At 67.7% G+C, this 16,316-nt stretch overlaps 3 protein-coding genes across 4 annotated transcripts; 1 reads left to right on the forward strand and 2 right to left on the reverse strand.

The window, feature by feature from the left end:
- Positions 1–2,411: 2,411 nt before the first annotated feature.
- ARFIP2 (ADP ribosylation factor interacting protein 2) lies at positions 2,412–7,702 on the reverse strand. 2 transcript variants are annotated; one of them, XM_050332858.1, is made up of 9 exons: positions 7,637–7,702; positions 6,748–6,855; positions 6,534–6,642; positions 5,576–5,686; positions 5,018–5,133; positions 4,674–4,895; positions 4,181–4,338; positions 3,925–4,099; positions 2,412–3,619 (listed from the first exon to the last, which is right to left on the reverse strand). In XM_050332858.1, the coding sequence occupies exons 2-9, from the start codon at positions 6,844–6,846 to the stop codon at positions 3,464–3,466; spliced, it is 1,146 nt and encodes a 381-aa protein (XP_050188815.1). In that variant the 5' UTR covers positions 6,847–6,855; positions 7,637–7,702; the 3' UTR covers positions 2,412–3,463. The 2 variants fall into 2 exon arrangements, with proteins under 2 accessions (XP_050188815.1, XP_050188816.1); XM_050332859.1 differs by lacking the exon at positions 5,576–5,686.
- An 18-nt stretch (positions 7,703–7,720) lies between these two features.
- TIMM10B (translocase of inner mitochondrial membrane 10B) lies at positions 7,721–9,282 on the forward strand. Its single transcript, XM_050332900.1, has 3 exons — positions 7,721–7,832; positions 7,998–8,093; positions 8,177–9,282. The coding sequence occupies exons 1-3, from the start codon at positions 7,794–7,796 to the stop codon at positions 8,354–8,356; spliced, it is 315 nt and encodes a 104-aa protein (XP_050188857.1). The 5' UTR covers positions 7,721–7,793; the 3' UTR covers positions 8,357–9,282.
- Positions 9,283–9,301: 19 nt separating this feature from the next.
- LOC126649005 (F-box/WD repeat-containing protein 7-like) lies at positions 9,302–16,273 on the reverse strand. The gene is made up of 13 exons (XM_050332806.1): positions 16,107–16,273; positions 14,939–15,118; positions 14,388–14,708; positions 13,882–13,964; positions 13,407–13,545; positions 12,913–13,047; positions 12,714–12,837; positions 12,499–12,635; positions 11,797–11,910; positions 11,325–11,506; positions 10,997–11,222; positions 10,251–10,461; positions 9,302–9,736 (listed from the first exon to the last, which is right to left on the reverse strand). Exons 1-13 carry the CDS (start codon positions 16,227–16,229, stop codon positions 9,468–9,470), a joined length of 2,244 nt encoding a protein of 747 aa, XP_050188763.1. The 5' UTR covers positions 16,230–16,273; the 3' UTR covers positions 9,302–9,467.
- Between the last annotated feature and the right edge of the window lie 43 nt (positions 16,274–16,316).

Raw genomic sequence — 16,316 nt, forward strand, 5'->3', positions numbered from 1 at the left:
CCGGGATGCGACAGGGAGGCGGCCGGGCCGGGCGGCACCAACGGCGCCGGGAGGGGGGGATTAGACTTGTCACCCCTTCCCCCTTCCACGGGACGCCCCCACCGCGGACCCCACACTGGGGCAACGCGTCGCTCGCGACGCGTTGCCCCCTGGAGTGTGGGGTCCACGGTGGGGATCCCGTGGGAAAGTGCGTAAAGCGACCCCCAAACACCCCCCCACGATAAGAGTGGTCTCGCCCGGGCTGTGGCTCTGCAGTGGGGGGGGCTCCGCGCATCCCGGGGTACCCGGCTGTTGCCACGGCAACAGCATCCCGCCCCCGAATTTGGGGGGTTTTACCCCCCCAAATTGCCGGGAGAATGGGATGGAGGAGAGGGGTGCGGGTGGAGATTTGGGGGGGCTCACCAAGTGCGGAGGTAAATGAGGGGGGTGGGAGGCGGGAATAAAGGGAGAGGAAAGGGGACAGGGGGTCTAAAGAGAGGGCCGGGGGGGACACGGGGGTTAAAAAGAGGAGTAAAGAAGGAGTTATAAAAGGAGGAGGGTATAAAGAGGGTACCGTGGGGATGGGATGAAGGAGGATGAAGAAGGTACAAAGAGCGCTATAAAGGGGGCGTTAGGAGTAATACCAGAGCCTAGTGGCCCCCCGCACAGCCCCTCAGTTTGGGGGGATCTCACACCTGCCCACTGCCACAGGTTCCCCTCCACCTCCACATGGGACCTCCCACTCACCACTCCCCCTCATCTCAGGTGCAACCCCCCGCAGGGCAGGGCACCCCCCTCAGCTCAGGACACCGGGAGCCCCTCACCATGGCATCAGGCCCACATGCTGCAGTCTCCAAGGGAATTCCAGCAGGTTCCTGGATGGCACCCTTTGGAGGGAGGGGGGGAGGAGCAGCTGGAGGGTGGCCCTGGCAGAGCTGGAGTTCGGGTGATGCAGACGGGTGACTCCATCCCAGGCCAGGTGACCACCAGAGTGAAGTGTGGGGGAGACAGCAGACACGGGAACAGGAGGGTCCTGACCTAGCCCGGGGGGGGCACAGGGACTCCCAACCCTGGGGGGTCCCAATGGGGAGAAGTGGCTCCAGGACAGATCCAGAGCTGTGCCATGAACCATCCCCCCAGTAAATCTGTCCCCATCCATATGACAGTCCCTGATGTGGCCCCAACCCCACACCTCATCCTCAGTGTCTGGAAGATTCCTCAGTCAGGCCAGATCTGGTTGTGCAGTCGGCGCAGTCCCCCAGGAGCAAGGAGGGTCATGGGGGTGCCCAGAACACAGGAGTCCCCCCGGTCCCCAGCTGGGCATCTCCAGCAGCAGCAGCAAAGTGCTGGGGCTCAGGGGGTCCCAGGGGCTGCAGCCGGGACACCTGTGGCACAGGGCAGGGTTCAAGGGAGCCCTCCTCCACCAAGGACCTCCTGCAGCCCCCTACCCTCACCTCCAGCAGCCCCTTGCCCCCACAGGGACCCTAACCCTTCCCCAGTGTCCCCCACATGATCTGGTGGATGGGCCTGGTGGGACAAAGCAGGTGCTGGGGACTCCCCACCTGGGTACATGGTGACACAGACCCCAGGGAGTGACACCCCTGTCCCTGCAGCCCACCCGACCCCTGCAGCTCAGTGAGATCAGGGACCCCCCACATCCATGTCTGGGGACCAGTGGGTATCCCTGTTCACCCTACCCATGTACGGGACCCTCAAGGGGTGAGAAGCAGAGACCCCCCCCAACACTCCCCACACTGGGACCCCCAGGAGTGGGTTCCACACCCACCCCTTCCCCCATGGAGAGGGTTTCAGTGTCGGGGGTGGTGTCCTGGAGGGACGTTGGGGACTGGGAACCTCCTGGGGGCCAGGTTTTTCCAAAGGGAGTGTCCCAGGGGTAGGTCAGTGACCCGGGGGTTGTCCAGGGGTTGCAGTGGAACAGCAGCTGGAGCCGTGGCAGGCTGAGGGGTGATGGAGGGGGGCAGCAGGTGGCACCAAACCCAGTACCCAGCCTGGGGAAGGGGAACAGGGGCACCCAAACTCCCGGTGTGACCAGTGGGATGGTAATGACAGAACTGGGACCTCCAGGCTGAGCACCCCCAGCCCCCACTCCCGAGGCACTCCGGGGCCAAGCTCCCCCAGCCCATCCCCATTTAGCCCCACCCGGCTCCTGCTGTGGGGTCGGGGTGAGGGGCAGCCCCCTGGGGACAAGGGAGCAATGTCTCCCAAGCCCCTCGGTCACCTGCCAGAGCCACCACTTCCGTGCACCAGCTCCCCACCCCAGGTCCAGGCCCTGTCACAGGGGTCTTGGCCCTTTTAGGACTCATGCCCGTGTCTCTCATCAGCCCCAGCAGCCCCAGCCCAGTGGTGCAGTCACTCAACACCTCCCAGCTCCCCCATGCCCCCCAGTGCAGGGGTCCTGGTGCAGCCCCGCACACACTGATCCGTACCGTTTATTGGGGTCTTACAGAAGTGGGAGGGGGTCAGACCGTCACCGGGAGGGGGATCAGGGTCAGATCCCGACATTAAATTACAGGTTAAATTAATGAGCAAAAAACCCAACAGTTTTGTCTCAGGAGAAAGTGCCCAAGTGCAGGGGCGGGCTGGGGGCCCCTCGTGGGGTGGGGGGAACACTGGCCAGGACCCCGACCCCCCGTGTGCAGCACAGGTGCCCTGGGACACACGTGTCCCCGCACACACATATGCACTGACAGGCGTGTGCACCTCCAGTGCCTCTGCTGGCGTTTGGTCCCTGCTTGGAGCTCCCCTGGCCCCCTAGGGTCCCAGTGCCTGGCCAGCATCCCCCTCCTCCCCACTAGCAGCAGGGTGCAGGGACCCCCCCCACCAGCTCAGGACACCGCAGCCCAGGGGAGCAGGGTGAGGCTTTGAGGAGTGCATGAGGAGTGCAGCCCCTCCTCGGTCAGGAGTGTGAGAGCAGCCACCCCAGAAACACTCGCGGTTGGCCTGAAGGGAGCCAGGGTAACCCAGGTGTAGGGGGGACAGCAGGAAACCCCCCAGGTGCCAGGTGCGGCAGGGGACCCTCACAGCCCCCTGCCATGGGAGGGACCCAGCTGTTCCGGGGCTGGCCCCCCCCAGCTCCACTGTGCCATGGGCAGCAGGGAAGGGACCTGCGGGGGTGCACCCCCATCCTGCCCAAGGGAGGCAGAGGAGGGCAGTAGAGGGTCCCGGCCCACCCCAAGGTGAGCAGGGGGACCAGGGTGGGGGTGCAGCCCAGCAAGGGGGGGTCCCTAGCCCCTCAGTGGTGCTGGGGGGCAGGGGGGGCTCAGGCTGTCTGCTATATGGGGGTCTTTGCTAAGGAGTTGCTGGACCCTACCCTGAGGAGGGCTGTGGGATGGGCAGGCCCCATCCCAGTGGCAGCCCCCACAACTGGTGGACCCAGGCTGTGCCCCCAGCAAGCCCCCGGCCACAACTGAGGTCCATGTGTACCCCACAGGGGGGCTCCCCTGTCTGGGGGGGCGCAGGGGGCTCACTGCTCCTCCAGCCAGGAGGGCTTCTCGGCGCCAGGGGTCTTGAGCTTGATGTTGAACTGCTTGAGCGTCTGCTCGAGCTGCTGCTGGTTCCCGGCGAAGTATGCAGAGATGGCGTTGTGGAACAGCAGCAGCTGCTTGTGCATCACCTTGATCTGGGACAGGGGGGTCATGGTCTGGGGGGGCCCAACCCCAGCCCAGCAGCACAGAAATGGGCTGGGAAAGCCCTCGGAGACACCCGAGTCCCACTGCTCCACCAACACTGCCCACCCCACTGCTGAACCACGTTCTCGAGTGCCACATCCGATGTGGCTGTTAAATCCCTGCAGGGATACCCCACCCCTACGCCTCCCATTCGTGTCTTCCATCCCTGTCCCATATCCCTCATCCCTGTGTCCCCCATCCCTGCACAACCCACCACACACCCCATCTCCATCCCACCCACCACCCCCCTGCCCACCTTGTTCTCCTCCAGGAACTTGAGCTTGATGGCCACGTCTGCCCGCAGCTTCTCGTACTTGTCCTTGTGGCTTTGGAACTGGCTCTGGGCTGCGTCCAGGCGGCTCACAGCACCGGCGTCACGCGGGCCCATGCTCAGCTCCTCCAGGTCCGTGCGGTACGCATCATACTCCAGCCTGCCAGGGACCCTTGGCGTCAGTGACCTGCCCCTGGAGCCCCTGCAACCCCTGAGCCCCCCATGGGTTCCCCTGTCCCACCTGGCTGTCTCATACTGTTTGACTGTCATGAGCGTGTCCTCCATGGTCTTGTTGACCAGAGTGTTGATGCTGGACACAAAGAAGTTGACAGCACCCAGCAGCGTCTCCCCATTCTTGCACAGCAGCTTCTGCGTCTCCGCGTTGTACCCGAACTCCTCCTGGCACCAGACAGAGGCCCACAGTCACAGCCCCGCTCCCCTCCATCGAGGGCCTTTTGGGTTGGAAAACTCTCCCCTCACTGAGCCCAACCACGACCCAGTGCCACCCAGCCCACCTCCAGCTCACATCCCCACCTGCACAGGCTGGTGTCCGAGGCCATTACCTCCAGTCCCAGTAGTCCCCATCTCCCCTGACCCTGGTGCCCAGGTGTCCCCCCAGTCCTGGTGCCCAGGTGTCCCTATTCTGCCCTGCTGCCCAGGTGTTCCCCCCAGCCCTGGCCCTGGTGCCCACACGTTCCCCAGTGCCGGCAGTTCCCGTGTGCCCCCCGGCACACCTGGAGCTCGGGGGATTTCTGGCTGAGGTCGGCGAAGGCGTCGCCCAGGGCATGCTGTGTCTGCACCAGGCTGTACAGGTGGGACGTGAGCGCCCGCGCGAGCTGCAGGATGCTCTCGTACTTGCGCTTCGTCTCGCGCAGCAGCTCGATCTGCGTCTCCAGCTCCAGGTCCACCGTGCGGGACCCCCGCCCGAACCGCTCCGACAGCAGCTGCTTGGTGCACTGCGGGATACGAGGTCAGGGGGCACAGGGTGTGTGGACCCCCCAGCTGCTCCAAGAGCAGCTGCTCGGAGCACTGCAGGAGAGGGGGTCAGGGGGCCCGCTGGGGTCGCCTCAGCCCTCACCTTGTAGGTGTTGATCCCCCACTTCTTGACGATGTCAAACTTCTCGACGGCGATGCCGCGCACGACCTCTTCCCCGCCGGGCGGGGGGCCCGAGGGTGGCGTGTGCAGCCCGGGGCCTGGCATGGGGACAGGGACAGGGACAGGATCTGGCACCAGCTCCAGGGAGCAGCGCCCATGGGTGGCCAGGCAGGCCCTCCCCTTCAGAGCCACTGTCCCCACAGCAGGGCCCCCAGCTCCAGCTATGTATGTGCCCAGCACCAGCTCACAAGCACTGTGGCGGGGTCCCTGCTCCTGCCAGCCCCCCTAGGGTGTCCCACATAGGGGAAGAGACACCAGTCCAGCCACATCTGCCTGCACAGCCAAGCCCAGGCCCTGCCCCGTCCTGCTGTCTCCCATCACCAGGGAGAGCAGGACCTGGCAGCACAAGGAGACCCCTGCGTGGGCTGTGGGGACAGGGGGGACCCCCTGGCTGGGACCCACCTCTGAGACCCCCAGGCCCATCAGCACTGTCCTTTGTCCCGGCAGCAGGATGGGTCAGGGTAAGGAGAGGGGCAGTACCTGTGGGGGCGGCGGCCGGGCGGGCCATCCTGCGGGCAGCGGGCGCACTGGGGGGCACCGACGGTCCTCGGGGGGGGTGAGGGTGGACAAGAGAGCCTGGAAACGGGGGGGCTGCGGGCGCCGAGCAGGGGGTGGGGCAGGATGGAAGGGCACAAGGCATGGGACAGGGATGGCCAAGGCAGAGGGGACGGGAGGCAGGGAGTGGGGACGAGAGTGCAGGCGGGCGGCAGCGGGAGAGCGATGGTGGCAGGTGAGTGTTGGAACCCAGAGACGTGGCTGTGGCCACACAGACGGATACCCCTGCCCCAGGGAACACCCCCAGCCTCCTCTGGCCCCTCAGTGGGGGTCTCTGCTCCGAGAGCCAGGCAGGCCTGGTGTGCTGGGGGTATAGGGCTGCCAGCCCCGGGAGAGCATGCACACACCCCCTCTGCCCACACAGACCCCCCCCAGGCCCCATGGGGGCTGGGGTCTGCCATGGAGGGACTCTCAGGAACAGATCCGTGTGGAGCAAGGACAGAGGGACAGTGGTGCCACGGCTCCTGTGGCACACCACGGCCTGGCCCAGTCGGGACAGTGAGGAGGGGTCAGTGGAGAGCAGGGCCTCAGTGGCCCCTGTCCGCCCCTGCCATCCACATCCACAGCCCAGAGCTCTCGCTGCCCCCAGCCTGGGGCAGAGCCAGGACCCTTCACTGGAAGGCCTCTGAGAACCTTGTTGGGGTGTCCTGGCTGAGGGCACAGAGCTAACCCGGCAGAGACCCCACCTTGGCCTGGGGGGAGCAGGGATGGGGTCAGCAGCACACCCCCCATGCTGCTCCTGCACATGGCCTGAGCCCAGCGGGGACAGAGCCTCCTGGGAGGGGCCTCGGCTGAGCAGAGCCTCATGCCAGAACCGGGGGCAGTGAGAGCAGATGAGCCCCCCTTCCCTGCAGAAGCCCCCCTGCCAGCCCAGTCCCCGTACCTTTGATGGTGCCTGTGGGGATGATGCCCTCGGCTGTGCCCCCGTAGCCGCCTGACACGATGCTGGTCTCGTTGAGGTTGGGTCCTGACACCATCACCTGCTGCAGGTCCTGAGGGGCACAGGAGCACGGGGGGCTGAGCTGCAGGGGCAGCTTGGCCCCAGCAGGGCCCCGGCACAGCCCCAAACACCCCCCGGGGTCTCCAGCCCCCCAGACCTGCTCCAGGCCATCATCCTCGGGCAGGCTGCTCGTGTCCCCGTTGCTGCTGATGGGGATCTCCATGGTGGCCGCCTTGCTCAGGATCCCGTCCGACATCCTCAGGGCCTGAGGGGATGAGGAAGTGGCGCTGGGACCCGAGGGGGTGGGCTCCGACGCCAGGGGCAGGAGGGGGCAGCCTAGGGGGTCCCACTCTCCGACAGCTGCCGGCACTGAGCCGTCTCTGCCCCTGCCCAGGGCCTCCTGCAGCTGCTGCCCCGCCCGGCCCTGGGGGCTGCCCTGGCTTCCAGAACGCTCCCGGAGAGTGGAGCGGCACGTCACGAAGGCACCAATCCCAACCCCGATCCCAGCGCCAATGCCAGCCCCGCGCCGTCTCCCCCCTGTCCTGCCCAGGTTCCCCCGGATCCCCGCGCTCCCGGGGCCGCACCGCGCGTCCCCTCACAGACGCCGGCGGGGACCCGCAGCCGCTGTCCCGGGGCACCCGGCCCGGCCCGCAGCAGCGCGCCGGGAGCCACGTCCGCAGCCCGGGAGGTGCGGGGGGGCCCCGAGCGCCCAGACCGGTCCGGCCACATTCCGGGGCAGGCGGGGCCCGGGGCGGGCTCCAGATGCCCGTTATCTGTGCCCTGTCCCTAGGCCCGGCCCGGCGGCGGTGCCGAGCCCCGCGGGACAGGTTGGCACCGCCCCGCGCCATCTCCCGGGGCAGCGGCCCCACAGCCCCCGGGACGCGACCGCCCGCACCCACCCCCGGCCGGGCCGAGCGGCGGGACCGACCCCCGCGGGGACTCCCGGAGGCCGCTCCCGGCGGGACCGGCCAGAGACGGCCCGGCCCCCTCGCGGACGGGCCCCGCCGCCCCGCGGCCGCTCCCCGCGGGCGGTGACCCGGCCCCACCTGCGCCCCGGCCCCGCCGGGCCCCCCCGCACCGCTCCCGCTCCGCCTCGGCCCGGACGCGCCGGAAGCGCCGTCACGGAGGCGCCGGGCCGGAAACGGCGTCAGCGGCGCGCCGTGGGCCGGGCCCCGCCGAGCGGGGCACAGCGGCGGGCCCGGCATGGACCCCGCGGCCGAGCACCGGCAGCAGCTCCGCAGCGTGAGCCCAGGGACGGGGGGCGCGGGGGCCGGGCTCGTGGGGCTCTGGGCCGGGATCCCGGCGTGGGATCCCGAGGCCCCGCGTTGGCAAGGGAGGGGCCCGGGGCTCTCGGGCCCGTGTGGGGGTCCTGGCCCTGCCCCGCTGTGACCCTCCCATGCCCTCCAGCTGCGGGACTTCCTGCTGGTTTACAACCGCATGACCGAGCTCTGCTTCCGCCACTGCGTCTGCACCCTCGACTACCGGCTGCTCACGGGCCGCGAGGTGAGCGGGGCGCCGGGAGGGGGGGCCGGCACGGGAGTCCCCGCGCCCCCTAACCCGCCCCCCCGGCCCGTCCCGGCCCGCAGGAGTCGTGCCTGGACAGCTGCGCCGCGAGGCTGGTCCGCGCCAACCACCGCCTGATGAGCTCCTACGTGGGGCTGGTGCCCGCGCTCCTGCAGCGCCGCGCGGCCGAGCACGGCGCCGTGGGGACCCCGGCCGCGGGCCCCGCCGCGCCCTCGCCCGCCGCTCCCGGTGCCGGCACGTAGCACGGCCCGGCCGCGCCTTCCCACGGCGGCGGGGGGCAGGACCGGCCCCTCCGGCCCCGGCAGGAGCAGCAGCGCTGGGGCCCCACCGGAGCTCTGGGTGGGAGCAGCGCCTCCGCTCGGCCCCGACAGTCCCCGGGCCGGCGGGGCAGGGGGCACAGGACCAGGGGAGCCCCCACGTGTCTGGATGTTTAGGAAGTGGATCTCTGGTGCCAATAAAACGTCTCTTCAGTGACGGCTCCATGCCATGCTCCGGGAGGGCACTGGAACCCCAACTCTGTCTGGCAGGGGGAACCCCACGGCATAACTGGGAATCCTGGGAATTCTGCCTAAATATGAGACAGACGTCTCCCTGTGGGGGCTGGGGTGCCATGGAGGTTGCAGAGGGGCAGCACCAGGGTGTCCAGGAGGCCCTGTCAGGGCAGAGGAGTAGCACTGGGGGGAAAGGGGTCACGGCTGCTTCACCTGGGCAAAGAGACACCCCCGATCCTCCAGCTCCATCCAGCCCTGGGGGTTCCATGGGGTCTCTGTGTGGGCCTGGGGCAGCACAGAGGCTGCCGATGGACACACTGGGGAGGTTCTTGGTCTTGCAGCTCTCACCGGTGCTGGGGAGCTCCCCGAGTAAGGAGTAGAACAAGCCTGGCACAGGGTATCCCAGGGCCAGCGCTGCCCTCAGAGCTGGGGTCACTGCAGGGGGGGCTGCAGGACCCCCTGTGGGCACCAGGACAGCGGTGTTATAAATGGCTGGTGCAGAGCAGGCACCCAGTGCTGTGGGGTGTCAGGTGCTGCTGGGCCATCACCCCCAGCCAGGGGCCTGTGTGTACAGGGAGAGCCGGTTCCCATGGACTGTGACACCGGAGAGCCTGTCCCCTGCTGTGCTGCCCACAGGCAGAGGGGATGCACCGCAGCCCCTGGCCAGGGCTCAGGGCTAGAGCAGGAGCCCCAGTACAGAAATAAATCGATATATTCTGTGTATAAAACATGCTTCTGCGGCCCGGCCAGGCGCTCCCGCGCATATAAATAAGGCCTGGCTGGGCGCCCCCCTGTCCTGCCCGCGGGGGCCAGCGCCTGCGCCGGGGCCACCCCTCCCGCGGGCCCCCCGGGCTGGCCGGGGTCACTTGAGGTCCACATCGAAGTCCAGCACCAGCAGCTTGGTCTCCTCGGTGCCATTGCGGCTGCCCACGGCGCACACCAGCTTTGTGTTGGAGGCGCGGATGCGCCACACGACACCCCCGGAGCCCCCGCTCTCCAGGGCCACCAGGTTCCGCACAAACTCCCCCGTCTTCAGGTCCCACAGCTTCACCGTCCCGTCATCAGAGCTGGTCACCACGAACTTGGAGCTGAACTGCAGGCAGGTCACGGCACTCTGGTGCTTGCTGGGACCTGTGGGGAGAGAGCTGTGAGCCCCAGGAGTACGCGGGGCACCCAAGGCCAGGTGACACCTGCCCCACCACATCTGGGGTACCCACGGCCAGGTGACACCTGCCCCACCACATCTGGGGTACCCACGGCCGGGTGACACCTGCCCTCACCACATCTGGGGTACCCACGGCCAGGTGACACCTGCCCTCCTGCATCTGGGGTACCCATGGCCAGGTGACACCTGCCCTCCTGCATCTGGGGTACCCATGGCCGGGTGACACCTGCCCTCCTGCATCTGGGGTACCCATGGCCAGGTGACACCTGCCCCACCACATCTGAGGTACCCACAGCAGGGTGACACCTGCCCCACCAATCTGGGGTACCCATGGCCAGGTGACACCTGCCCTCCTGCATCTGGGGGCCTCATTCCCTCTGCAGCCCCTTGAGGGAAGGAACTGCTCCCTCCCAGCCCCCTGATCAAGGGGAGCCCCTGCCTGCCACCCGCAGGCCCCTGAGGGTGGGGAACACCCCTCACCCTGCAGTGTCTGCAGGCACTGCCCCGTCTTGATGTCCCAGATCTTGACGGTGGAGTCAGCGTTGCCGGACACGAGGATGTTGTCGCGCAGCTCCATCCCACTGGTGAGGGACTGGTGCCCCATGAGGGTGTGCAGGCAGTTCCCGCTCTCCACGTCCCACACCCGGATCGACGTGTCCAGGGACCCGCTTACGATGTGTGTCCCATCAAACTGCCAGAGGGGGAGGCCCAGTTCAGCACCGGGGACAGGAGTGCTCCCTGCTTTGGGGTGCAGCCCTCCCAGCTCCAGCTATGCCCCTGGCTCCAGCACCACCCAGTTTGGAACACAGCACCCTCAGCTCCAGCTCAGTCCTTGGCTCAGTGGCTGAGCCACAGCCTCACATACCCCTCAGTTTTTTTGGGGTCTACAAATGCTCTGGGGAATGGGTACAGACCAGTGTTTGTGCCCACAGCATATGTGTGGGAGAGAGTGTCAGGGAAGTGGAGTGTCCCCACAGGACACAGATGTGGTCCATGTGTCCTTGCATTGCTCAGACATGTCCCTTGACGGCGCAGACACGGCCTACACGTGCCTGCAGTACACATGGGGACTGTCTGGCACAGCTTGTGCCCTGTGACTGGAAAGCAGGGGAGTGACAGGTGAAGGCAGCACAAGAGCAGGTGTGTGAGGTTGTACCTGCAGCGAGCAGGGAAATCAGGGCAGCTGGAGAGGGGAAGGCTGCAGGAGGGGAGGTGTGAGGCCGTACCTGCAGGGAGTAAACACGGTTGGTGTGCCCCTGCAGGGTGTGGGTGCAGCTCTCGCTCTCGGGGTCCCACACCTTGACCGTGTAGTCATAGGCGCCACTGACCACCTTGTTGCCATCGTACTGGACGCAGCGCACGGCCGCCACGTGTCCCATCAGCACATGCAGGCACTGCCCTGTCTCGATGTCCCAAAGCCGCAGTGTGGCGTCCCGGGAGCCGCTCACCACCCTGTGGGTGAGGGGACACCTGGGGCCCGGCTGACGGGGCGGCCCTGGGGCAACGAGGTTCACTCCCCAGGCCCCCCTCCCACAGAGCTCCCTCAGCCCGTACCTGTTGCCGTGCAGGTGCATGCAGCGCACGGTGGAGGTGTGTCCATACAGTGTGTGCACACACTCGCCGCTATCCGCGTTCCACACCTTGAGCGTGCGGTCCGTGGAACCGCTGATGACGATGCTGTCCCTCATCTGGGAGGACCACACGCCCCCCGTGTGGCCCACTAGCGTCTGAACACACTGTAGGGGGCGGGACGTGAGGGACAGGTGGGCCTCTCCCACCTACCCCCACCTGCAGCAGGGCAGAGCAGCACAGCTCAATGTCCTTGTCACCAGGGTCCCAAACTGATACCAGGAGTCAGGGTGCAGCCTCACCTGTGCTCAGCACAGGGGGATGGTCCCTGTCCTGGCCCCCCCATGGCAGCAGTGACAATGCCACACTCACCTGCCCCATGGACTGTGACACATGCCTCGTGACAGTGACACCTGCCCACAGACTGTGACACCTGCCCTGTGACAGTGACACTCACCTCTCCGGTGACAGCTGACCACACCTTGAGCGTGTTGTCGTCAGAGCCGCTGACAATGCGGTTCCCGCAGAACTGCAGGCAGGTTATCACGTGGTCGTCGTGGCCTTTCAGCACCTGTGGGAGCACAGGCATGGAGGGGGAGCAGCATGGGCCCCCCTAAGCCCACAGGACCCCTCAAACACAGTGAACAGTGGGAGGCGGCAGGTGCTGTGGGGAAGAAGGACAGAGGGATCCCCAAATGACCTGCACCTCTCAATGCTTCTGCAAGGCAGCAGAGCCGGGGGGAGTGGTTGGGCAGCTGCTGCCAGGGGCAGGGGCCTACTGGGAAAGAGGGAATGGGGGGGCTCAGGAGTAAGACAAGAGGTAGTGGGAGCTCTGCCCAGAGGGCAAGAGGGACGCCCCATGGAGAGCATCCCAGGGCTCTGGGACCCTGCATGGGAGACAGGTGAGGCCTGGGCATCTGTACCCTCCTTGGGTACTGGGGTTGGCTCCAGCCCTGCACAGGGGCTTGGAGAGGAATGAGAGGAGGGACCCTCCTTACCCAAGCCCATGGGACTCCATTTCTGCTGCCCCCACTGCTCCGAACTGGATCTGCTCTGTGCGGCAGATCCCACACCAACTCCCCCCATTGCAGTGCCCCAGACCCAGCTTGGGGGCTCTCAGCTCCCCAGAGTCTGTCCCTGGTGGGACACCCAGACCCACCTTGGGAGGCCGCAGCTCCCCACTGCGCCAGTTCATGTCGATGCGGTGCTGGCGCAGGAAGGCGAATTTCCAGGGGCTGTACATGAACCCGGGGCTGAGCAGGCGCCTCTTCCGCAGGTGCAAGGGCTCCTCGATCCCTGCAGGGGGAATGCAGCGGTGCCTCACCTGAGCCGAGCCCAGGGTGGCCCCCAGCCCCCAGCCTGGGGGGTCCTCACCTTCCTCACGGCACTTCTCTCTCCAGAGCAGGTTGTCCTCAGCCAGGACCCTCCAGTAGCGGCAGGTCTGGGCAGCACGGAGCAGGTCCCGCGGCTCCAGGAAGGACAGGACATACAAGGCCAGCTGCAGGGAGAACAGGGGTCATGGGGGTCCCTAGAGGGGGTCAGGCTGTGCCTGCGAGCTCCCAGCCCTGCTCACCTCCTTGGGGAGCAGAGAGATGAAGTCCCGCTGGAACTGGGGCTCGATGACCTGCATCATGTACTTGATCTGTGCCGGCTCACAGCGGTCAATGAGCTCATCCAGGGCCAGCAGCTTCTCGGGGCCGCTCCAGCGCTGCAGGGGGACCCCTGGTGACCCCCAGCTCCATGTGCCCAGCCACAGGCCAGCACACAGGTGGAGACCCCCTGGTGCCCACAGCCCAGCCAGCCTGAGCTCCTGCCCTAGCCCCCAGGCCAGGAACCCAAGGAAGGTGGGAGCTCAGTGGGACGTATGCAGTGGGTCACAGGTCACGTGCAGTGTGGCAGGTAACACCATCCCAGGCGGGGGGGGGGCAGCAGGACAGGACTGACACCCCCTCTGAGCTACCTCACCTGAGCAAAACTCCCCAAAATGCACAGTGGGCCCAGCCCCTACCGGCAGTGGGGATTCATCAGGCCTGGCTCCCACCCTTTGGAGCCCTAGATGAGCTGTACCTGGAAAGTGCGGAGCCAGTCCTGCAGCTCAGGTGGTGGAGCCACTGAGGGGATGCGGCGGCGCCGGGCCTGCCCCACCTTGGCGTTGCGCAGGTCCCCAAAGGTGGTGGTGGGGCTGGGGGTGCAGGGACCCAGTGTCCTGGGAGAGACCAGGCACAGGTGAGGCCAGGGCACAGGTGAGCCGTGCCAGCACTGCTCCAGGCCACGCAATGCCAGAGGATCTGGGAATTGATCCCCACCGCTGGGAGCTCCACCCTACTGACCCCCTCTGACCCCTTGCCCACAGTCTCACCTGGCCACAGCCCCCAGCCCAGCCTGCTCAGCAAATGGACAACTGGTCAGGGCTGGAGGTCACCTGGGCCAACCCCTGATCAACCCAGGTAGCTCCAGCATCCTCTCAGGGTGAGCTGGAGGAGGTGTGTGCCCGCCCTAGCACTTGGAACCCACTCACCTGCTGTACCCAGAGCCCCCTCACCTGCCATACTCAGAGCCCTTGCACAGCTTCTTCCCAGGGGACAGGGCCCGGCCATCTGGGCCGTTCTCCGACTTCCGCTTCATCTGCAGGACACAGCTGGTTGGAGTGGCTGAGGCAGACCCAGACCCCTGGACCTCTGTGAACTCCCCGCCCAGAGCTGAACCCCAGGTTTCCCTACACATCACCTGCCCAAAGCCGAACCCTGTGGATGTCCTGCCCAGAGCAACAAGGTAAACCCCCACCTCCTCCTACTGCCTCCCTTCAGGGTCCACATGGTAATTAGGGCCCCCCCTGCAGGGCAAGGGGTTGGGGACTGAGGCAGGGCCTCCTTCCCCAGCCCCAGCAGCCAGGCACCAGGGAGCCCCCAGCACTCAGCCCAGCAGCCCCCCGTGACAGCCCCCAGCCCCTCAGTGTGTCAGAGCGACAGCAGCAAGAGCCAACCCCACCCTCCCCCGTGCAGGACCCCCAAGCACCTCATCAACCCCCTTGGTCCCCCCCTTGGTCACCTTGGGGCGCAGGTGCCGCAGCAGCCCCCGGTCGCCTGTGCGCTGCAGGTAGTCGATCCAGCGCTCCCCCAGGGTGTAGTACAGGTACACGTTGCTGCCATCCTCCCCCTCCTCACTGCAGCAGCTCCCTTCCTCTTCCTCCTCCTCTTCTTCCTCCTCTTCCTCCTCCTGCTCCCCAGCAGAGCTGGGGGGCTCCAGCACCCCCCGCCCCCCAGATCCATCAGGCTCTGCTCCGGACCCGGGGCTGCCCTTCTCGAGGTGCTCCGGCTCCCAAGGCCCTGGTGTGTCCTCCTCCTCCTCGTCTTCCTCCTCGGCCACTGCCTGAGCACAGGGAGAGGCAAGGGCAGGGCTGGGGGCTGGGGAGCTGCCAGCAAGAGCCAGAGCCCCGGAGCACAGGGGCTCCACTCACCAGCACCACGGGGGCCATGGGGCTGAGCACCCCCAGACCACAGGCATCAGCTGTTCCAGAGCCCAGCGCAGGTCTGCCTGTTCCCCACACACCTCCCCTGAGCTCCCAAGCGCCAGATCCCCTCCCCCAGCCCTGCCCCTACCTGTGGCACGGGCACCCTGCTATCCCCACTGTCCCCTGGCGGGGCGGGGCTGGCCGGCGGGGCCCCCTCGGGGCCCAAGCGCCGCCGGCACGTCATGCGCTGGCTGTTGAGCTCCAGGATGCGCGTGGTGATGCCCTTGACGTGCAGCAGGTCATCCAGACAGGTGAAGCCCTTCAGCTCCTGCGGGGAGCGAAGTCAGCCCTGCCAGGAATAGCCGCTCCCAGGAATCCCTCCCGCTCCCACAGATCCCCTGCCCGAGCAGCCTCATGGGGAACGGGCACGGCCCCGGGGCAGGGGCACTGTTTCCCCCGGGGGCCGGGGAGAGCTCCCGGGGCACAGCCCACCTGGCCAGGCGGCGGCTCCGGGACCCCGGGCACACGCGAGCCCTCCCGCGGGACCCCCGACCCGGGAGGAGGAACCTCCCGTCACACCTGCATGGGCTCCTGCCGCGCCTGCCACGGGATGAACCCGGCCGGGCTGTGCCGAGGCAGGACCCAGCGCAGTCCCGAGTCCCGGCAGGATCCGGACAGCCATTCAGACCCAGCAGGGCTCAGTTTACTGCAATGATCCTGCTGCTGCTCCCCACCACCAGCAGCAAGCGGGACCGCCCTACTCCGGATCCCCCCCTCACCGCCCCTCGGACCACCTCCCCTTTGCGTAAGCGCCTCCTGCCCTCCCGGCGCTGCCATTCCCGGTGTTTCCCAGTTGCTCCCGCCCCCTCACCTCCCCTTTCCCAGGCCAAAACAAGCCGAGCGCCTCCGGTGCTGCCCCCGAGGCAGGGCTGGCGCTGACCCGCCGGTCCGTGCTAGACCCGCGGTGCCGCTCCTGCCCGTGGCACCGGTCGCCGCGGGGTGCCCCCGCAAGCACTTCTCGCCCCGTCAGCGCCGGTGACAGCACTCGGAGGCCGCCGGGGCGCGGTGCCCGCCCCACCCTGCCGGAACCCGCGTCCTCCCGGTACCCCGGCGGCGGTAGCGAGGGACGGCGGCGTCGGGGCCTCTTCGGGGGCAGCTGTGCTCGCCCGGCCCCGCGGGGATCCCGACCCGACCCCAGCGGCAAACCCGGATACCGAGATGCACGCGGCCCTCGCGTTCGCCCCCCCGGACCGGCACCCCCGGGACCGACACCCCCCGCCGCCGCCCCCTCCCCGGCCCCGCCGTCTTCCCCGCACCTCTCTCTTGCGGACGATGCCGCGGGCGCGGCGGCGGCCGATGCCGCTGAGGGCGCCCTCGAGCTCGGCCACGCCGGCGCGGTTAATGTCGAGCTTGGCCCCGCCGGGGCCCGGCCCCGACATCCCGGTACCGGCCCCGGGAGCCGCCGCCGCGCAGGCCCCGCAGCACCGCGCACGCGCAGCCGAGGCCCCGCCCACCCCGCCCCCGGG

The sequence above is a fragment of the Myiozetetes cayanensis genome, unplaced genomic scaffold (assembly GCF_022539395.1).
Source record: "Myiozetetes cayanensis isolate MyiCay16 unplaced genomic scaffold, myiCay2020 scf5-8, whole genome shotgun sequence".
Taxonomy (NCBI): Eukaryota; Metazoa; Chordata; class Aves; order Passeriformes; family Tyrannidae; genus Myiozetetes; species Myiozetetes cayanensis.